This window comes from Daktulosphaira vitifoliae, unplaced genomic scaffold, assembly GCF_025091365.1.
Source record: "Daktulosphaira vitifoliae isolate Bord-2020 unplaced genomic scaffold, ASM2509136v1 Scaffold_1, whole genome shotgun sequence".
NCBI lineage: Eukaryota > Metazoa > Arthropoda > Insecta > Hemiptera > Phylloxeridae > Daktulosphaira > Daktulosphaira vitifoliae.
In genome coordinates this window covers 54,578,449-54,598,211 of record NW_026099572.1, presented here as the reverse complement: position 1 = coordinate 54,598,211, position 19,763 = coordinate 54,578,449, and the positions used below count along the sequence as shown (strand labels likewise).

The 19,763-nt window shown below is 26.5% G+C and overlaps 1 protein-coding gene across 1 annotated transcript; it reads right to left on the bottom strand.

Annotated features, from left to right (window-relative positions):
* Positions 1–5,736: 5,736 nt before the first annotated feature.
* On the bottom strand, positions 5,737–19,560 carry LOC126894923 (uncharacterized). Its single transcript, XM_050666302.1, has 6 exons — positions 19,483–19,560; positions 14,077–14,130; positions 11,093–11,237; positions 7,131–7,312; positions 6,163–6,286; positions 5,737–6,096 (listed from the first exon to the last, which is right to left on the bottom strand). The coding sequence occupies exons 2-6, from the start codon at positions 14,107–14,109 to the stop codon at positions 5,840–5,842; spliced, it is 741 nt and encodes a 246-aa protein (XP_050522259.1). The 5' UTR covers positions 14,110–14,130; positions 19,483–19,560; the 3' UTR covers positions 5,737–5,839.
* Between the last annotated feature and the right edge of the window lie 203 nt (positions 19,561–19,763).

Here is a 19,763-nt window from a genome sequence, read left to right as displayed (position 1 = left end):
TACATTTCAACAGATTTATTTTGATATAGGATAAAAGTTGTCAGACGTTCTAGAACATTTTCAAAAGTTAAATTTTATGTAGTAATTATGTGTAATTTAAATTTCGACATCAATTTTGTTTGATTTGGGTTATGTGGAAGGTTATTTAATTCTAATTGACTGACTAGTTGATTTAAATTTTTAATGAAATCGTTTATAGTATACTATAAACAATTTATGACAATATGACATCATCATTACTTGGTGAAATTATGATTATTAGAATTAACCAGCCAAAATTAAAGAATACTTGTAAATATATAAAAGTATAAATAGTTTTGTTAAATGATTCTATTGTTTATTATCTTGAATAAAAAAATTTGGTCGTAAAGTAGTTAGTCAATCTAAACTTGATGATAAAATATTAAATTTTATTATTGAAGAAACTCAAGCTTTACGTATTGTGGATAAGCCATCATTTGTGGAACTTGTTAAATTAGGCCTTCCATAAACATTAATTGTTATGTGTTCAAAAACATTAAAATTGAGAATTACAAATGAATTTCAACCTATGAAAAATAAATTGATTTAGACATTTAGTTTGATTGCAAATTTTTCAACTACAGCAGATTATTGGATACAAGGAAAACGAAGTTACATTGGAATAACTTTTCACTATATCGATGAGAAAACTTTAGAAAGAAAGGGTGTTACGTTAGCATGCTTAAGAATAGTTGGTCAGCACACTGGCGTACGCTAGGAGGGGAATTTGGGGGTTGAACCTCCCTCCAATTTATAAGCTAAGTGACAATTTTTGACGATAAAGAATAGGCAATAACAATAAAAAAGATCATATCATACTATAAATATTTCCACAATAAAGTAATCGAAAACAGGAATTTTTGTGAGCGAACAATATGGGCATCTAATTTTATTTAAATTTCAAAAAACCTCACCTAAATTTAATTTCTATGTATGCCACTAGGTCAGCATACATATGACGTCTTGCCTAAATTTTTTTGAAATTTATCAAGATTTTAAAATTCAGAATAAAGTGTTGTCATGTTCAACTGATAATGAATCAAACGTCGTAAAGTCATTTGTCGAATTTTATGATACTACTGAGCTTGAAAATGAAGGTATGGAATTTATATCAGTTTTTGATATTTTGAACAATATTCAAGATAATAATGATGATATTGAAAATATTAGTTTACCTACACATAGAAGATGTGCAAGTCACACTTTAAATTTAATTGCAACCTCTGATGTTAAAAAATTTATTTATGACTTTAAAATAAAATCTGGTATGACTGAAAAAGAGAAAAAAAAAATTAATCGTAAAACTATTGCAAAAATTACTAATCTGTGAAGCAAACAAAATCAGTTTTACATTGTATCAGAAAAAATTCATAAACAAATAGATGTTTTTTTGAAATCTACCCACACTCACTGGAATGGGTTTTATGATGGACTGTTACAGCTAAAAAATGTTAATAAAAGTCATGGTATTGAAAAGTCAGCTAATAAATTTGATTTTTGTTTTTTAATACGCCCTGAGCATAATGAAATTACATTTATTGATGAATATGTTGAAATTATGACACCAATTGCTGAATCTCTTGACTTTTTACAAAGTGAAAAAAATATGTTCATGGGATATTTACTTCTAACTTTATACTAAATCAATAAAAAATTTAAAAAACTCATTTCCAAAATTCATACTATATGTGATCCATTGTTAGAAATTGTCAGGTTTGCTGTTACAAAGTTAATTTATAAAATAAACATATTCACTTATTAAATAAATATAGTAATTCATTAACATAGGTTTTGATATTAATATATATTTTTTAGATCTGTCTGAGAAGATAAAGAATTAATAATCGCAGCATACTTGATTCCAAGATTTAAATTAAATTGGTTGAATCATTCAGATAAAAAAAAATTAAACCTGACTAGCAATTAAATGATTTTTTAGAGTCCCCTAATCATGGTTTATCTTGCTTACATAATTATCCCAATGTACTAAAAGCTTTAATGCGTTTTAATGTTGGTTTGCCATCAAGTGCTCCAGTTAAACGTTTATTTAGTAGCAGGTTCTATATTAGTTTCTAAACATCAGCGACTAAGCGATAGTATGTTTGAAATGCTTTTATTATTAAAACAAAATAAATATTTAAAAAATTAAAAAACAAAATTGTTTTTATGTATGTATATATATTTATATTGTTTTGATTCGATGATTTATTAATAAAATATTTACTAGCATAAAACTTGTTTATTAAATTATAAAATTATTTTTATCGTAACTAACCTCTTCCAAAAATTAGGTGATAATATATTTTTGTCAAAAAACCTTTCTGAGGCTCAATTATAATAAAAAAAAAATTGAATGCATTCAAAATTTTTGATGAATGTGAATGTGAATATATTCTTTATTTTTTTAAGGTATTGTGAATAGGAATGTATTACTTTTTTTAGCTGCGGAATAGGAATTGGAATGCATTACTTAATAAAAGGAATTTTACATACACTGGCTATTTAGGGGTTAAACCTAAATGACCGTCAACAGTATTCTGAGGATCAGCGGGACATATCTGTCTTGGTTAAATCTATATTAGGTACTGAGGTTTCCTATTTAATTTATATTCTCTTAGAGGAATTACTTAGGGTACCATTACAATAATATATATATATATATATATATATATATATACAGGTGATTGAAATCTGGTAAGACACTTATTTTTTCAGAAACTATTGATTATTTAAAATGTTTGTAAAAAGAAAAATTATTAAGTTTATAAAACTACAATAATATGAAGTTAAATGAATTTTTTTTTATCCCTTCAGAGATAAAAATGTTTATTTCTAATTTTTTTAAATGGGAACCACTATTTTTGATTTGATAATATGATAGAAAAAAAAATTACAAACAATTTTGTTTTTTTAATTTTTTTTATCCGAACAACCGTTTACATTTTGTAATTGTTTAAAGATTTTGACTTCCGGAAAAAATATTGTTATTTATTAAGTTTCATAATATCGGTGGCAGTGCAACCGGCATTTTTGTTAGATCCCTTTAGTCTTACAAAACCATAGACTTAGCTATTAATAATACAACAAAAACCCGGTTTGCATCTATTATTGTTATCATTCATTTAGTGTGTAGCACATTTTTATAGCTAATTTACCTATCATAACTTGATCAATAAAATTTGGCTTATACAATAGCAAATAAAAATAATGACTTCTGTCTTTAATACAGAAAATGACAATAGAAATTTGGCCTAAAATCACTTAACTTTAACAAGCTGTAACGAACGAACGGTTAATCGGATAAAAAAAAATTATAAGAACAAAATTGTTTGTAATTTTTTTTTCTATCATATTAAAAAGTTCAAAATAAATATAGTTTAAAAAAACTAAAAAAAACACGCTTTTAAAGCACATCTAACTTTAAAATTAAAAATAATTTTTATAATAAGCTTTAAAGAATAATGTACGAAAAGTACTAGTATTATTGTGATAAAAGCGTCGGGCGCTCAATATACGAAAAATATGGCATAAAGCATCCACGCTTTTTTCATTATAATACTAGTATTTTTCGTTTATTATTGTTTTAAGCTTATTTTATTTCACAATAATACTAGTATTTTTTGTTAATTATTATTTTAAGATTATTTTAAAAATTATTTTTAACTTTTTAGTTTGATGTGCTTTAGAAGCGTGTTTTTTTTAAATTTTTTTAAACTATATTTATTTTTTACTTTTTAGTTTCATGTTATGATAGTAGTTACTATCAATATCACGGTTGTAAAGGGGTAACGGAAAATCAGGGTTCGATTCCGGAGTGGGAGTCTGAGAAACGGCTACCACATCCAAGGAAAGCAGCAAGCGCGCTACGTGGAAGTAGTGACGAAAAATGACAATACGGCAATCATTCGCCGTAATCGGAATAAATACACTATATATCTCTTAATGAGAATAAAGCGTATTAATATATAAGTTTTAATAGTAATTAAAAAATATATATATATACATGTAAAGCGACTTAAGTACGTAAACGTATCATGTACGAGGTATAGCAGTGTTTTGTGGACTGGCGTGGCGGGGGGAACGTTATACACGAGGTATATACGGCGGCTGCTGTAGGAATATATAAATGAATATTAACATATACGTATATACGTATAAATATAAATATATATATATATGTATATTAATATTAGCGGTGGCGGTAGGAATATATGATCTTCGCATAATATCGCGGCACTGTCGCTGACGTCGACGACGCGATGTCCGGCGTGATCCTCGGGCGTCAAAAGGTTAGCAGCGTAAATGACGACGGTGCGCGAGTGCGGATTGGTTTGTTGACGTCATCACTTTGACAATGGGAAGAAGACTACGGTATCATTAGCGGCGGGACGTCGTCGGCTGTGCGGCACTAGCTGGATTTTGCACCGCGGCGTATAACGCGCGGTGTTGGTCAGTCAAATACTCATAAAATAGAGCGACGGCTGATAAAGGTGGCACGACTCGTGGGACATCGTGTATAACAAAACGACGCGGGGCCGTGTCAATTACAATAAAAATATGTTATATATATATATATATATAATTAATGACACGCACGCGTATACGGGTACGAAAACCAAAAATAAAATTATACAGGAAAATTGTGTTAGTGGCGAGTGGTGAGCGGGTTGGGGTGAATGCGTTACGACAGTCTAGTCTCAAGGTCATACACGACGGGATACGCGACATAATAACACGTGCCGCGTGGAGTTACAAACTACAAACAAACATACATGTGAACTAATATAAGCGTATTAATAAGGGTTACCATTTAAGAAAATTATAAATAAGGATTTTTATCCTTGAAAGGACGAAAAAAATAATGGTTTGACTGCATATTACTGTAGAGTTTTTTGAACTTGATATTTTTTCTCTTTAATAAAATTTAAAATTCCCAATATTTACTGAGAAAATGAGTGTCTTACCAGATTTCAATCACTCTGTATATATAACACTCTTAGTTAACAACGATATTTACCAACGAAATATTAAATAAGCAATACAATCTGCTGGACACTTAGAGATAATACTAATCCAACAGGGAGCTGATGGCGACACACACACCCACATTATCTCGGTGGTAGCTAATATCTTAGACAATAAGAGTAATAGTCTTGATGATGATAAAAAGTCAACTAGTATTAGAGACACTCGTATTATGGCATGGTGGCCGTGAATCCTAAACGTGTTTTTGTGCATTCTGCCCTCCTATAGTAATACGCGCGTCACTGGTATTAGTGGTACAATGATGTTATGGGATATGAGCTCATATATGTGATCGTATCACTTGTTATCATAACGCGTGGCTGCTCAGTAAATGGATGTCAGATGAATAATTCCATTTCAACATTATATTTAATTTAATTTTTGTTAACATATATTTTTATCGTATTAAAATATATTTTCGATTTCCGAAAAAGAAAATATCAAAACCCTAAAACACTAAAGGAGTATTTTTGGAATGTAAAAAAGAAACGATTGTTATTGAGTATTCAGAGTAGTGAAAAAATTAAAAACTGTAAATAGGGCGACTAAGTAAAACCACTGGACTTTCTCTATAACATTAAATTTTTAATTATAATTAAAATAATTATTTTAGAAAAAGGGTAAAAAAAATTATTTAAAACGTTATAATAACGATAAACAAGATACAATGAAAAGTTTTAAATACCAAACTTTAAATATATCAGTAAGAAAACTTTTAATGAAACTAAATTATTAAACAAAACAAAATGTGTTAAAATTTATTTATAACATAACGCGAAAAAAAATTTTTATTTCAAGGCTCAAATTGTCTACAATAATCAAATATGTTATTTAAAATTGAATTTTCAGTAATCAAATACGTGTAGTAAGTAGCACTACAATAGTTTGCATAAGGTTTATTGTGATCAGGTCCATGTACGTAGTTCTCTATTATACTAACGAATTCGTTTGGAGTCATATAACCACTATTTATTTCATCCAGTAGTCCAACAGTACTATAAAATAAATTTGGTTCATCGATTCGATAATTTGGGTTTCTGTTAGTATATCCTAAGCAAATTAAAAATATTAGTTATATTATTTATTTTGAATAGATGGTGTATAAAATTTAATTACCCCATAAAATTTCATCCATAGAAATATTCAAACAATTATAGTGTTTTAAGCAATCATACAAAATATTCACTGCTGTATTAAATCGCAAAACCATCATAACTTCCATATGGTCAGTAGAGTCGAACTAAAAATATTTTTTTGAAGTAATATTAAGAGCAATGTAATGTAAATATTTATATTATAGTTTAATAAATATGTGATATGACAGAAAAGCCTGTTATTATTAAAAATCGAAGTAACTTGATTAAAATTGTACAGCCACTAGATACATATTAAAAAATATACCTAATAATAAAATCTACACCCAGAGAAAAACCTCTATCTATATAATAAATTCATTGTTCAATTTGATAAATATATCATTACTATTGAAACTATGATATATTTATCAATATGATAATTTTTTTTCTTGTCTTGAACAATAATTATTTATAAGAATAATTATTTTGTTCGTATTAATAAAACATTATCATAAACCCTTGATAAAATTTCTCTATCAAAATTGATTGAGGTTTTTCTTTGGGTGTACGTTTAAATAATAAAGCTTTATTTTTGCTTATAAATTAATAGAAAATTTATTTATTTTGAGTCAATATATGTACTTAAAGTGAGACAAAATAAACCAAAGTTCATTATAGTCGTCATATTTTTATAACATAATTTAGCAAATAAATGTGTTAGTGCTGAAAATCACAATGAAAATCTTTTGGCAACATCAACAAATTCCAATGAATTACAATTAAATCAAAGTGGAATCATACATATTTTATTATTAAATTATTTAATTTTTAATTAAAACAGTTATTCTTTTTAACTAGTAACTATAGTGCTCTAAAATATTTTATTGGATATATTTACATTCTTGTCACTTGGTTAGAAATTGACTTTTTAAATGTAATTATTGTCTTATTGAAATAATAATAAAAAACAGAGATATTTTAATTTTATTTGATTTTGTAATTATATACCTTGGGTTGTTCTACTGCAAATAATTTCTCGTGAAAAATAGCACAACAAATTTCAAGGTCTTCTGAATTATGTGATGCATCTAATTCTAATAATTCTAATAATTTGTCACTCGTTTCATTTAGTTCTATATTGCCGAGAATGATTTCATCCTTCAACTCAATTAATTGTTGATTAATTTTTTCTGTAAAATCATTATAAATTAGTATTCAAAAATTAATTATACATCTTATTAATTCATTAAAAAATTATCTGTACCATCCCTATAAATACTTTATTATTATTATATAGGTTATTTACAACTTTTAATATATTTAAATAAATTATTGTGAATTTTGATTTACGATGTGTATTTTTACATCGAATGATGCTGATGAACGTAAACTCGTTGTTTTGAGTATTTTGACCTTTAATACTGTGTGGATTGTTTTTTCCACAAGTCGCTTTAAAGATTTCTTGTTTTAACCCACATAGCAATGAAATATTTCTAGAATATTCACAGAATATTTTGAAATATTCTTACAATGTTTTCAAAATATACTTTGGCAGCGAATATAACATTTTCACAATATTTTAAAGGTATATTTCTAAAATATTATAAAAAAAATATTGTGACAATGTTTTATGAATATGTTTAAAAAATGCAAAAAACAACCTGCTTAGCGGTATTTGATCTACGTACTTTAAGTGCAAGAGCAATTAGCATAACCAACTGACCCATGGGTTACTACAACTGTATAAAGACCTCTCTTTGTAAGTTAGAAATTGGCCTATATTGTTGGTAATATAAAAATATATTCTAAATATAATAAAAAACTTTTTAGGATTTTAAGTTTCAAAGAAAAATAATAAGATATAATCGCACTGATAAAACTAAAACAATTTTAACTCAATAGGCCTGCAAATAATAGCAACAAGGGTTTTTAATGCCCCTCACTTACCCAGCTTAATTTAATTAGGTTAATTAAAATTGATACTAATTATAGAAGACGGTTGTTAACTTATTAATGATTTAGGAATATGTAATACATAATTATTATATAACTAGATACTAATAACATCCAAGGGAGGAACTAAAGGAAGGCAAGGAGATGGCTTGTCTCTCTTAATTTACCTACGTTGGCCAACAATATATATTTATAATATTTAAAAAATTATATTGATAATATTTTCTACAAACATTTTTAGTTAAATATTCCATATTTATTTTAAATAATATATTTTCATAATATTTATAAGAAAATATTTAAAAAGATATTTTTTAAGCACATTATAGAAATATTTTTAGTGTAATATTCTGTACTAGGCTCCGCCTAGCTGGGGCTCCGCCCCAGACCCGGGGCCCTTCGAGCCTTACGCGCCTTCGGCGCGTAAGCCTCTTCGGGCCGTCATCATAAGTAGGCCACTGATTCCGGTAGGGGTACCCCGGCACGATAAGTGTTTTTCAGAAAAAATATTACTTCAGAATCAGTGTAACAAAACTATATCTAAAAATGTTATTATTAAAAAAAGGAAAATTCAAAAAGAGAATATAGTAAAATGTATTGGGTATAAGGTTGACGCCTCTAAATAAGGTATTCCCTTTAGGCCTATTCAAAAATTATTTTAGGAGGATATTTAATATTTTTTACTTTGTTAAATATGTTATAGAAATTTTTTTGCTAAAATTAAAGTAATGATAAAAAAAAGGACATTAGGTCTTAATATATTAGAAGTTACCTAAAAAAATATTGATAGCACTGGTTCAAGGGAGACCCATATATCTCTTAAATACACCCCTGTTATACACAAAAATTATTAATAATCTAATTATAATAATTGTGTTTATATTATAGAATAAAAAAAAAAAATTTAGTAGGTCATTATACGTGGCACATTGTAAAAAATTTAATTTTGATAAATATATTGGTAACTGCGATTTAACGATGGACATCAGAGTAATCATAGATGAATCTCAATTCAAACGATAAACTCATAGTCTTATACATCTTATATGAGAAAAAAAATTATTAATACTCTACTTAGTACTGTTCTGATAATGAAAGTACAAACTTATATAATTATAACGTCTTGAAATTTATATAAACATAAAACAATCTTTGATAAAATATAGTGCAAATGCAAAATAGTGTCTTAATAATAAATATTGCACCATATATTTAAGGTTCATAATAAACGTATGAGCAGAGATGAATCACTGCGCATATTAAAACTATGCGCGTGGACTTAAAAAAAAAAAAAAAAGCTCGTAAAACGGTGAAAAGTGAACGGATTGGATTGATTTTTTTATCATATCTCAGCAATGTCATTGGGCTGGTCTGATGAAAATTTCAAACCTTAAGTCGTAAAACGCTGGCGTCAGCGAGCGTTTTTCTCGAAAACGGTCGAAATTTTAAAACGCTCGCGGGCGAGCGTCAAAAATTTTTCGACCTTCGCCAATAATTTTCCCGGAGTCTGGTGATCGAGTTCTTTCGTTGAAAAAAATTTTTTTGAAAATCCGAGAACGCTAAGTAATTTTCCCAGAAAAGCGTTTTTTTCCTTGTTCTATTATATAATAAGATTTATTCTTTTTAATGTATTCCCAAAATATACATATACAAATATTTAAAAAATTATTTTGTGAGCATATTATGAAAATATTTCAATAGAATATACTATTTATTTTATTTATGAGATATTGTTACAATATTTGCTTCAAAATATTTTAAAAAGTATTTTGTAATAATATTTTGACAATATTAATATCGAAATTGCTATGTGGGTAGTGTTGAAATCGATGATCCCTTGTTTTGCTCAAATATCTTTGTATAGTGTATATAAATCATATGTTCTTACAGCATTTTCAAGTTAATTACATTTACATTTGCATTAATACAAGCACGTATTTTTATTTAAATAATAAAGATGAAGTATAGTCGGAAAAAGTAATAATTAATAATAATAATTCAAACACAGAAATATGAGCAGCAAATATCACAAAGCGTATGACATGTTGTACGTTTAATTAACCAAACCTAACGATTAATAAGAGTTATTTAAGAGCAATGCGTGATTAGTACTGCTTCACAATACTCAATATGTAACACTTTTGCCAAGATTTTAAGCATTTACTCGAATAGTAAAGGCCCTTGAAAAGACTTTCAAATTAATATAAGGATTATTTGCAATTTGTTTTCTTATAAAATTAAGGCAACTATTAATATTATTATAAAATAAAAAATTTAAGTTTGCTTTACAATTTTAATAATTAACGTGTTTTGAATTATTCTAAATATACAAGTTACAAGTCCTACTCAAGTTTTGACACATTAAATAATTTTTGATCCAGCGAATATTTTGCATTATTTTTTGGTTCACTATAAAAACATCATTTTTATTATTTGTCTAATACAATAAAAATAACATTTATTTTTTATTTTTAGAAACTTCAAAATAGCCATATTTCTTTTTTACAAAAAAAAAATAAATAAAATGACGGGTTGATAACTGCTGACACGGTACTGCGACCCAACTCGTGCCACCTTTTTAAGTCTTCGCCCTACTACGTGCATATGGTAGAATGACTAATACGTAACGTTACAAAGTCCAGCAAGTGCCACACAATCGAAGACGACCTTTGTAAATATACGTTGTCATCTTCGTAATAAACGAATTCTCCAATAAAAGAGAATAAACTCTTTCAGTATCTTTCTTACTGTTTTCATACTTCTTTTGTACTACATACACACACCATCGAAATAACGTCTTTACTCTATTACATTGTGAATAATAATGTGAAAATAAAACATTTTATTTTAATTTCGTTCCTTATACAAGACAAATAAAAAAAATATATGATTTAACGCAGTTGAAAATTGTAAAATATAAAATTAAACAAAATATATTGTGGATCAAAAGTTATTAAAGATATGAGAACTGGTTGGACACTAATTATAAGGATTTTAGAGTTATTTGACTTTATTACCTCTTTCTATGTATATTAGTGCATTTAAATTAAATTGATTAATGCAATCATGAAATTCGTTTTGTGCCATTCCTAAATTTTTCCATGTTAATTCTTCAATAACTTCATCAAATGTGGTTTTGGCTGATGTTAAAAAAATTAGTCCCTATTAAAAAAAAAACAGTACATTATGATTTATGCATATTCATTGAAACCATATTCATTAAAATGTGACAAAAATTAACATCAATATCATAAAATGCTTCAATTCACACGCGATAAAGGGAGTTTGGAAAATTTTTGTTTTGAGAAAATTGATCTTCTGAAATACATATTTTATTACTTAGTAAAAAAATCTTCTATGAAATAATTTTTCACATTAAAATAATTTTAAACTTAACAATTTTTCATTAATCATAAGATTATTTTATGAAATTTGATCAATACAGGTATTATCAAATATTAGAAACAACATTTTTAGGAAATATGTCTTATGAAATTAACGTATAAAATTTTAATAAACTTTTATTGAAAAATAATAATAGTTGTCAGGATTTCTGGTAAATTTATAAAAAGGAATTAAAAAAAAATTAACCTAACCCAGAACTTTTTTATAATACTGTGTAAATTTAGTTATCCTCTGGAATCCAATAAAAATTTTGTCAATAGAAAAATTAAATACAAATGTATTAGCAAATATAATTTCAAGTATATCCATCCAAAAAAATAAATACTTTTTTTTGCTTAAAGAAATAGATTAATAAGCTTTTAATATTTATTCATTAAATTAATAAATAAGTTAAATTTCCAAACTAATAGAAATTACAAATGTTCAAATAATTGTGAAAATTATCACATTTGCATTAATGAGTTTTAGCTTCGATGCGAAGCTGAGAAGGTATTGGTTTTACTATGATGTGTTTTTTTTTTTTTTTTTTTTTTTTTTTTTTTTTTTTTTTTGTTTTTTTTTTTTTTTTTTGTGTCTGTTACCACTTTTTCTCAGCTCTCACCGAACGGATTTCTTTCAACGATACGTCAAAAGATCACAAATTGTATCTAGTCGAAGACATTACCCTTCAAAATTGAAAAAATTTCCCTCGTTCCCCGTAAATGGGGGAAACCTCCAAAAAAATTACAAATTTAAAAATCGCTAATTTTCGAAATTTTTTCAATTTTTTTTACTAAAAACTGCCGTAACTTTTTCAAAAATGAATATATCAATATAATTTTTTTTTATATAGATGCTTGATGTCTTTACCTATCATTTGGTATACTTTTTTTGTAAATTCAACCTTTTTTCTACCCACAGGGGGGGATTTAAAATGACAACTTTTTCACAAAAAATTAACTTTTTCAACTTAACTTTTGAAAATGTTCCGGAAGGTCTGACACTTTTATATATATCTTAAATTAAAGCTAATGTAATGTACTTTAATTTGAAAAAAAAAAATTTGACCTCTGGACTTGTCTTCATGGTGAAAACGGCTACCGAATGCAATTTTTGTGTGAAAATTTTCGATTTTATAATTTACATTTTTTACTTTAAAGTGCTATAACTTTTTAAAAAATGTATGGATCAATACAATTTTTTCATGAGAAGTAGTATTTATATACATCTTTCATTGGATATACTTTTTTTTAAAATCAGACTATTTCCCTATATATGGGGGGGCTTAAAATATAAAAAATGCATATAGAATGTAGAACTTTTTCAACTTAACTTTTGAAAATGTTCCGGAAGGTCTGACACTTTTATATATATCTTAAATTAAAGCTTATGTAATATCCTTTAATTTGAAAAAAAAAAATTTGACCTCTGGACTTGTCTTCGTGGTGAAAGTTGACATCAAAGTTAATAAAAAATTACGATTTTTGTAAAATAATTTTTTTTTATATTTTTAACTTAATAATCCTCTAACTTTTTCAAAAATGAACATATCAATATAATTCTTTTTTATATAGATGTTTGATGTCTTTACTTATCATTTGGTATATTTTTTTTGTAAATCTGACACTTAACCTGCCCACAGGGGGGGATTTAAAATGACAACTTTTTCACAAAAAATTAACTTTTTCAACTTAACTTTTGAAAATGTTCCGGAAGGTCTGACACTTTTATATATATCTTAAATTAAAGCTTATGTAATATCCTTTAATTTGAAAAAAAAAAATTTGACCTCTGGACTTGTCTTCGTGGTGAAAGTTGACATCAAAGTTAATAAAAAATTACGATTTTTGTAAAATAATTTTTTTTTATATTTTTAACTTAATAATCCTCTAACTTTTTCAAAAATGAACATATCAATATAATTCTTTTTTATATAGATGTTTGATGTCTTTACTTATCATTTGGTATATTTTTTTTGTAAATCTGACACTTAACCTGCCCACAGAACTGATTTAAAATTTAAAACTTTTTCACAAAAAATTTACTTTTTCAACATAACTTTTGAAAATGTTCCGGAAGGTCTGACACTTTTATATATATCTTAAATTAAAGCTAATGTAATATACTTTAATTTGAAAAAAAAAAATTTGACCTCTGGACTTTTCTTCGCGGCGAAAATGGCTACCGAATGCTATTTTCGTGTGATAATTCTCGATTTTATTATTCATATTATATTTAACTTTATAATGCTATAACTTATTGAAAAGTTTATGGATCCACACAATTTTTTTATGAGAAATAATTTTTTTTAATAAACCCTTTTTCATTCGACATACTTTATCTTAATCGAGATATTAAGGAACCAGCAAATCAAGTAGCTTTTGGAATAAAACACCAATTTTTTTTAAATTAAACACTATCTAAAGATTTGCATCGAAGCGTTTATTTTTGATAGTGATTTTAATCACTGTCAGATATCATTATACTTGATCCAACTATACCACGTCACAACTTTGCCGCGACCCCCCTGTGCTGGGTTTTTTTATGATAATAATGTTATTAACACTCAGATATCATCTATAAATGTTCCCACATGTACTAGTGTTTTTTTACTTACAAAAAACAGAATTGTTTGAAATTGTAAATACATCGTTTCTTCCAATTGATAGATCTGAAAAATATATTTATCATTATTGTTATTAATTTAAAAAGTTTAAGAACTGATAAATAAAAAAATATATATCAAGATACCACGACAGACTTTTTTAATGTGAAAACACATTTAGAATGTTTAATATTTTCGTTAGGGAATTAAAAACTTTTGAGTGTTATTTTTGTTATGTAACACTCCATACTCTTTTAGTTTCGATGCAAAGCTGAGAAGGTATTGGTTTTACTATGATGTGTTTTTTTTTTTTTTTTTTGTCTGTTACCACTTTTTCTCAGCTCTCACAGAACGAATTTCTTTTAACGATACATCAAAAGATCACAAATCGTATCTAGTCGAAGACATTACCCTTAAAAATTGAAAAAAATTCACTCGTTCCCCGTAAATGGGGGAAACCTCCAAAAAAATTACAAATTTAAAAATCGCTAATTTTCGAAATTTTTTCAATTTTTTTTATTAAAAACTACCGTAACTTTTTCAAAAATGAACATATCAATATAATTTTTTTTTTATAGAAGCTCGATGTTTTTACTTATTATATGGTATATTTTTTATGTAAATTTGACCCTTTATCTGCCCACAGGGGGGGATTTAAATGACAATTTTTTCACAAAAAATTAACTTTTTCAACTTAACTTTTGAAAGTGTTCCGGAAGGTCTGACACTTTTATATATATCTTAATGCTATAACTTTTTGAAAAAAGTATGGATCAACACAATTTTTTTATGAGAAATAACATTTTTTATAATCCCTTTTTTATTCGACATAATTAATCTTAATCAAGATTAAGAAACTAGCAGATCATATAGCTTTTGGAATAATACTACAATTTTTTAAAATTAAACACTATCTAAAGATTTGCATCAAAGCGTTTTATTTTATAGTGATTTTAATCACTGTCAGATATCATTATACTTGATCCAACTATGCCACGTCACCACTGTGCCGCAACCCCACTGTGCTGGGTTTTTTTTATTCTTTTTTTAAACACGTTATTGTTAGCCACTCAGAAATGAATGTTAAACATTGCTTCAGGGCTGCCACACCGCCTTTAAAAGTAATAATATCATTTTGTGTTTCGGCTCAAATTTAATCAAGAGCTTATCCTTCCAGTTAGCTGGACAACAGAGTGAGATCCATTGCATAAGCTGCTCCATATAGTGTGAATGACTTTGCGGAGGCTTCAATAACTCTCAAAAATATACAAGCAAATAAGCTCTACTAAAGCGCTGACCTAAACCAGCGCCTCAGGTTTGCCTGAGCCAAATGACGCGGTTGACTTTGCTACAGACGTTCGGACGATTCATTGAGGCTAATAACCATTAATGCTAATTCCTGGTTAAGAGATACGCATCCTAGCTTCCTGACATCAGGTTCATCATGGACCTGACTTGAAACGTGAATCCCAGTTGGAACTCCAAAAATCCCACTCCTGGTCTCACATCTCGCACAGAAAGAGAGTACGCAGAGCATTGTCTGATTTTTACGTGCGACCTAAACAGTGATCGCACGTTGGCACGGCTGATTGACAATACTGTTAAGATATTCGGTAAGGTAATAATTCGAAATACCTCCCGCTTCTGCACCCTGATCAAGGTTTCCCAATATTTAGGCAGATACTAAACAATATCCATCAACACCAAAGACTTGTACAGAAGGACCAAGTATACGATGCTGGTTAACAGTATGCACTAAGACTCCTTTTGGTCGCATTAACCAAATGAAATTTATGAAAAAATAGGAGTTAAGAAAATATTGCCATAATGTTTTCTCCAATACGTCTTGACTGAAGGCGAATCAAAATATATACAATGTAAACATTTATGTGAGGTTTTTAAGTAAAAAATAAAAGTCAATGTATAGACGAAAGTTTTGATATATTATTTTTAAAAATGTATTGAATATTTTACTTGTAATATTAATATATTGATAACACAAAAATAATTAAACAGCTTATTTCTTATACTATGTTACTTTAAAAGTTTCAAAACCTCATTACAATATAATAAAATGTTTATACTGACTTTAATATAAATTACTGAAGTTATGAAGCTGACTTATTAGTATTAAACTAGTATTAGTTGAAATAAATCATAAAAATAAAATAAAATTTAAAAAATAGCTATTTCAAAAAATTTGTAAAAAATTAATAGTATTAAAAATTTAGTTTAATTAATTAATGTATAGTTAAATTTTTTAATTTTTATAAAATAAAATAGAATGAAATATAATAGAAGTGCATTATATTTTTACTAGTAAAATAAGGATCACCTTATGAATTGCATGAAAAATGATCTATTTTTTGTACTATGATTTCTGCCGAATCTACAGCATTTCAAGCTCTTTCAGTAATAAAAAAAATGTTATAGTTCTTATTAAAATATTTTTATAGTACACTGAATAATTTAGTTACATGTGGTGGTGCAAAAAAAAAAAAAAATAGAGGTTGTCATGCAACAACATTTGGATGATTTGGCATAGATTGACTCAGTACAAGCTTAGTATTCTAGCTGATGTATCGATTAAATAAGATGTTATTGACTTATTAGATTTTATTTATAATTTTTGCTGCAACAGAAGCCAGAAAAACAATATTTTGATATTTAAAAATTTATAAGTTATATGAAACATGAAAAAATGTTATAAGAGTACAACGAAGTCACAACAATTTTTGTTTTGGTTTCAAGAAAAATATTGTTTAGAGCCCCGCAAAATATATAGCTATGTGCCCCGCAGTACCTACCGAAAAAAATAAACCTGTTTCAAGTAAAATTAAATTTACAGTTTAAGTTATGTGATTCCTCTGTATGACGGAGTAACTTCATATTCACTACTAAATACAATGTACTAAAATACTTGTAACTCAATAATTATTTGCATTAAAATCATGGTGATCAAATATACCCCACAGTTGAACGTATTGGTTAGTGAGTTGTACATTCATGTACCTTTTACCTATATACTTATACCAATGATTATTATTATCCGTGTCAATATTATGTTTCTTTCTTGTAAATTAATATAATAAAATAAACTTCTACCGAGTTAACACAGTGTTGTGGTGATTTATACTATTAATCCCTTATACCATTTTAAAATATTGGGTTTTAATAAAAATGTCTTTTGACGTATTTTTGAAAGAAATCGGTCCAGTGAGAGCTGAGAAAAAGTGGCAACAGACATAAAAAAAAAAAAAAAAACACATCGTAGTAAAATTAATACCTTCTCCGCTTCGCATCGAAGCTAAAATCGTATATAGTTGAAGACATTACCCTTAAAAATTGAAAAAAATTCCCTCGTTCCCCGCAAATGGGGGAAATATCCAAACAAATTACAAATTTAAAAATTGCTAATTTTCGAAATTTTTTCACTATTTTTTCTTAAAACTTCCATAACTTTTTGAAAAATCAACAAATCAACATAATTTTTTTTATACTAAAACCTTAGACATCTACCTTTCATTTGATATCATTTTTTTGAAAATCTATCACTTAACCTGCTCATAAGGGGAGATTTAAAATAGTAACTTTTTTACAAAAATTAACTTTTTCAACTTAATTTTTTAAAATGTTCCGGAAATACTGCGTCCTTTAAACACATATCAAATTAAAGCTTTTTTTATGTACTATAAAATGAAAAAAAAAATTTATCCTGACACTTTTTCTTCTACATTTAAACGGCTGCCGTAGTTAAAAAAACACTATTTTTGTGTTAAAATTTTCGATATTCGATTTTAAATTTTCAACTTAAAAATGCTATAACTTTTTGAAAAATGTATATATCAGCACAAATTTTTTTTTCTAAATATATTATAAGTACATCTTTCATTGGACATACTTTTTATTAAAATTGGACAATTTTCCCTTATATAGGGGACGTTCAAAACTTGAAATGTTGTAAAAAACATAGATCTTTTTCAATTGAACTTTTGAAAATGTTCCAGAAATACTGCGTTCTTTAAACATATATCAAATCAAAGGTTATGTTATATACAATCAAATGAAAAAGAAAAATTTGTCCTGACATCTTATCATCTATGTGCAAATGACTGTCGAAAATTAAAAAAAAAATGTAATGTTTGCGATAAAAATTACCTTTTATCGGGATGTTTTATGTACTTAAAACTGCCATAACTTTTTCAAAAATGAACAAATAAAAATAATATTTTTTTGTATTGAAACCTTAGATATTTTCCTTTCATTTGATATCAATTTGTTGAAAATCTAACACTTAATCCGCTCATTGGGGGAAATTTAAAATTTCAACTTTTTTACAAAAAATAACTTTTTCAACTTAATTTTTTAAAATGTTCAGGAAATACTGCGTCCTTTAAACATATATAAAATTAAAGCTTATTTTATGTACTACAAAATGAAAAAAAAAAATTGTTCCGACGACCTATCTTCTATACTGCCGTATTCAAAAATATGCTATTTTTGTATTAAAATTATGGGTATTGTATTTTATTTTAATAGAAGTTGATGTTGATGTTGATTTTGCAATTATCCATCAATTTTTTAAAATTAAACACTATCTACAGATTTGCATCGAAACGTTTCTTATGATAGTGATTTTAATCACTTTCAGATTAAATCTATACTGGACCTAACTATGTAATGTCTCCAATATGCCGCGACCCCACTGTGCTACCGTTTTTTTTTATTATATACTTCTAATAGTGAGGAAATGTTTTTTGTGACACAAAAACTATTTTTAATACGAATTTATTATTTTTTTCAAAAAATAAAACGTATCAACGATAAGTGAAATTAAAATTTTTTTCTAAAATAAACAAAATATTACTTTGGTGTTCATCAAGAAAATATTTTTTGGCTGTAAAAACAGTTTCCTCTCTTAATCTCTATTAGAGGTATATAATAAAAAACGGGTTCCTTAAAAAAAAGTTTAAATTTGTTCCCATAATGATGAGCAATTTGACATCAAAAATTCACTTTTGGTTATAAAATTCAAGACATTTTTTATTAAAACTCTATATTTAAACACTATAAAATTATTATCAACCTATTAAAACTTTTGTAAGAAAATATCTAAAAACTGATATTTTAATATTCTGAAAAACAAAACTTACATTATTTTTTTTTTGATTAGTAATAAATAATAACAAATATGCTTCAAACAAAGTGATAATTATCTCAAAAGATTTATGCGTAATAAAAAAATATTAATTTTATTATTTTCGAAAACAAATAATAGAAATTATTATTAAACGTAGTCTGAGAATGCATAAATTATAATTAAAAAATCATAGTGAAATGTTAATTGTATCAAAAATTATAAGTATTGTCAGTTAAGTCTGAGACACTCTATATAACATATTTTTATAGCATAATTACCTGAATACACGACTGGACTGAGTATTATATAATTATAGGTATTTAATTTAACAAGTAAAATTAATTCGCTATTTACTATCGTTTTATATATTTTAGTATTTTAAAACAAATTTATTTTTAGAAAATATCAAATATTAAACTTGTATAAACACAATTTTTTAATGGACTTAAATAATTTTTTAATTCTTTTAAAACTAGAATAAAGTTACAATTTATCTTTTAAACATTATTATTATTGCATCATTGATATATTTATCAAATATATATATACTCTTTTTATG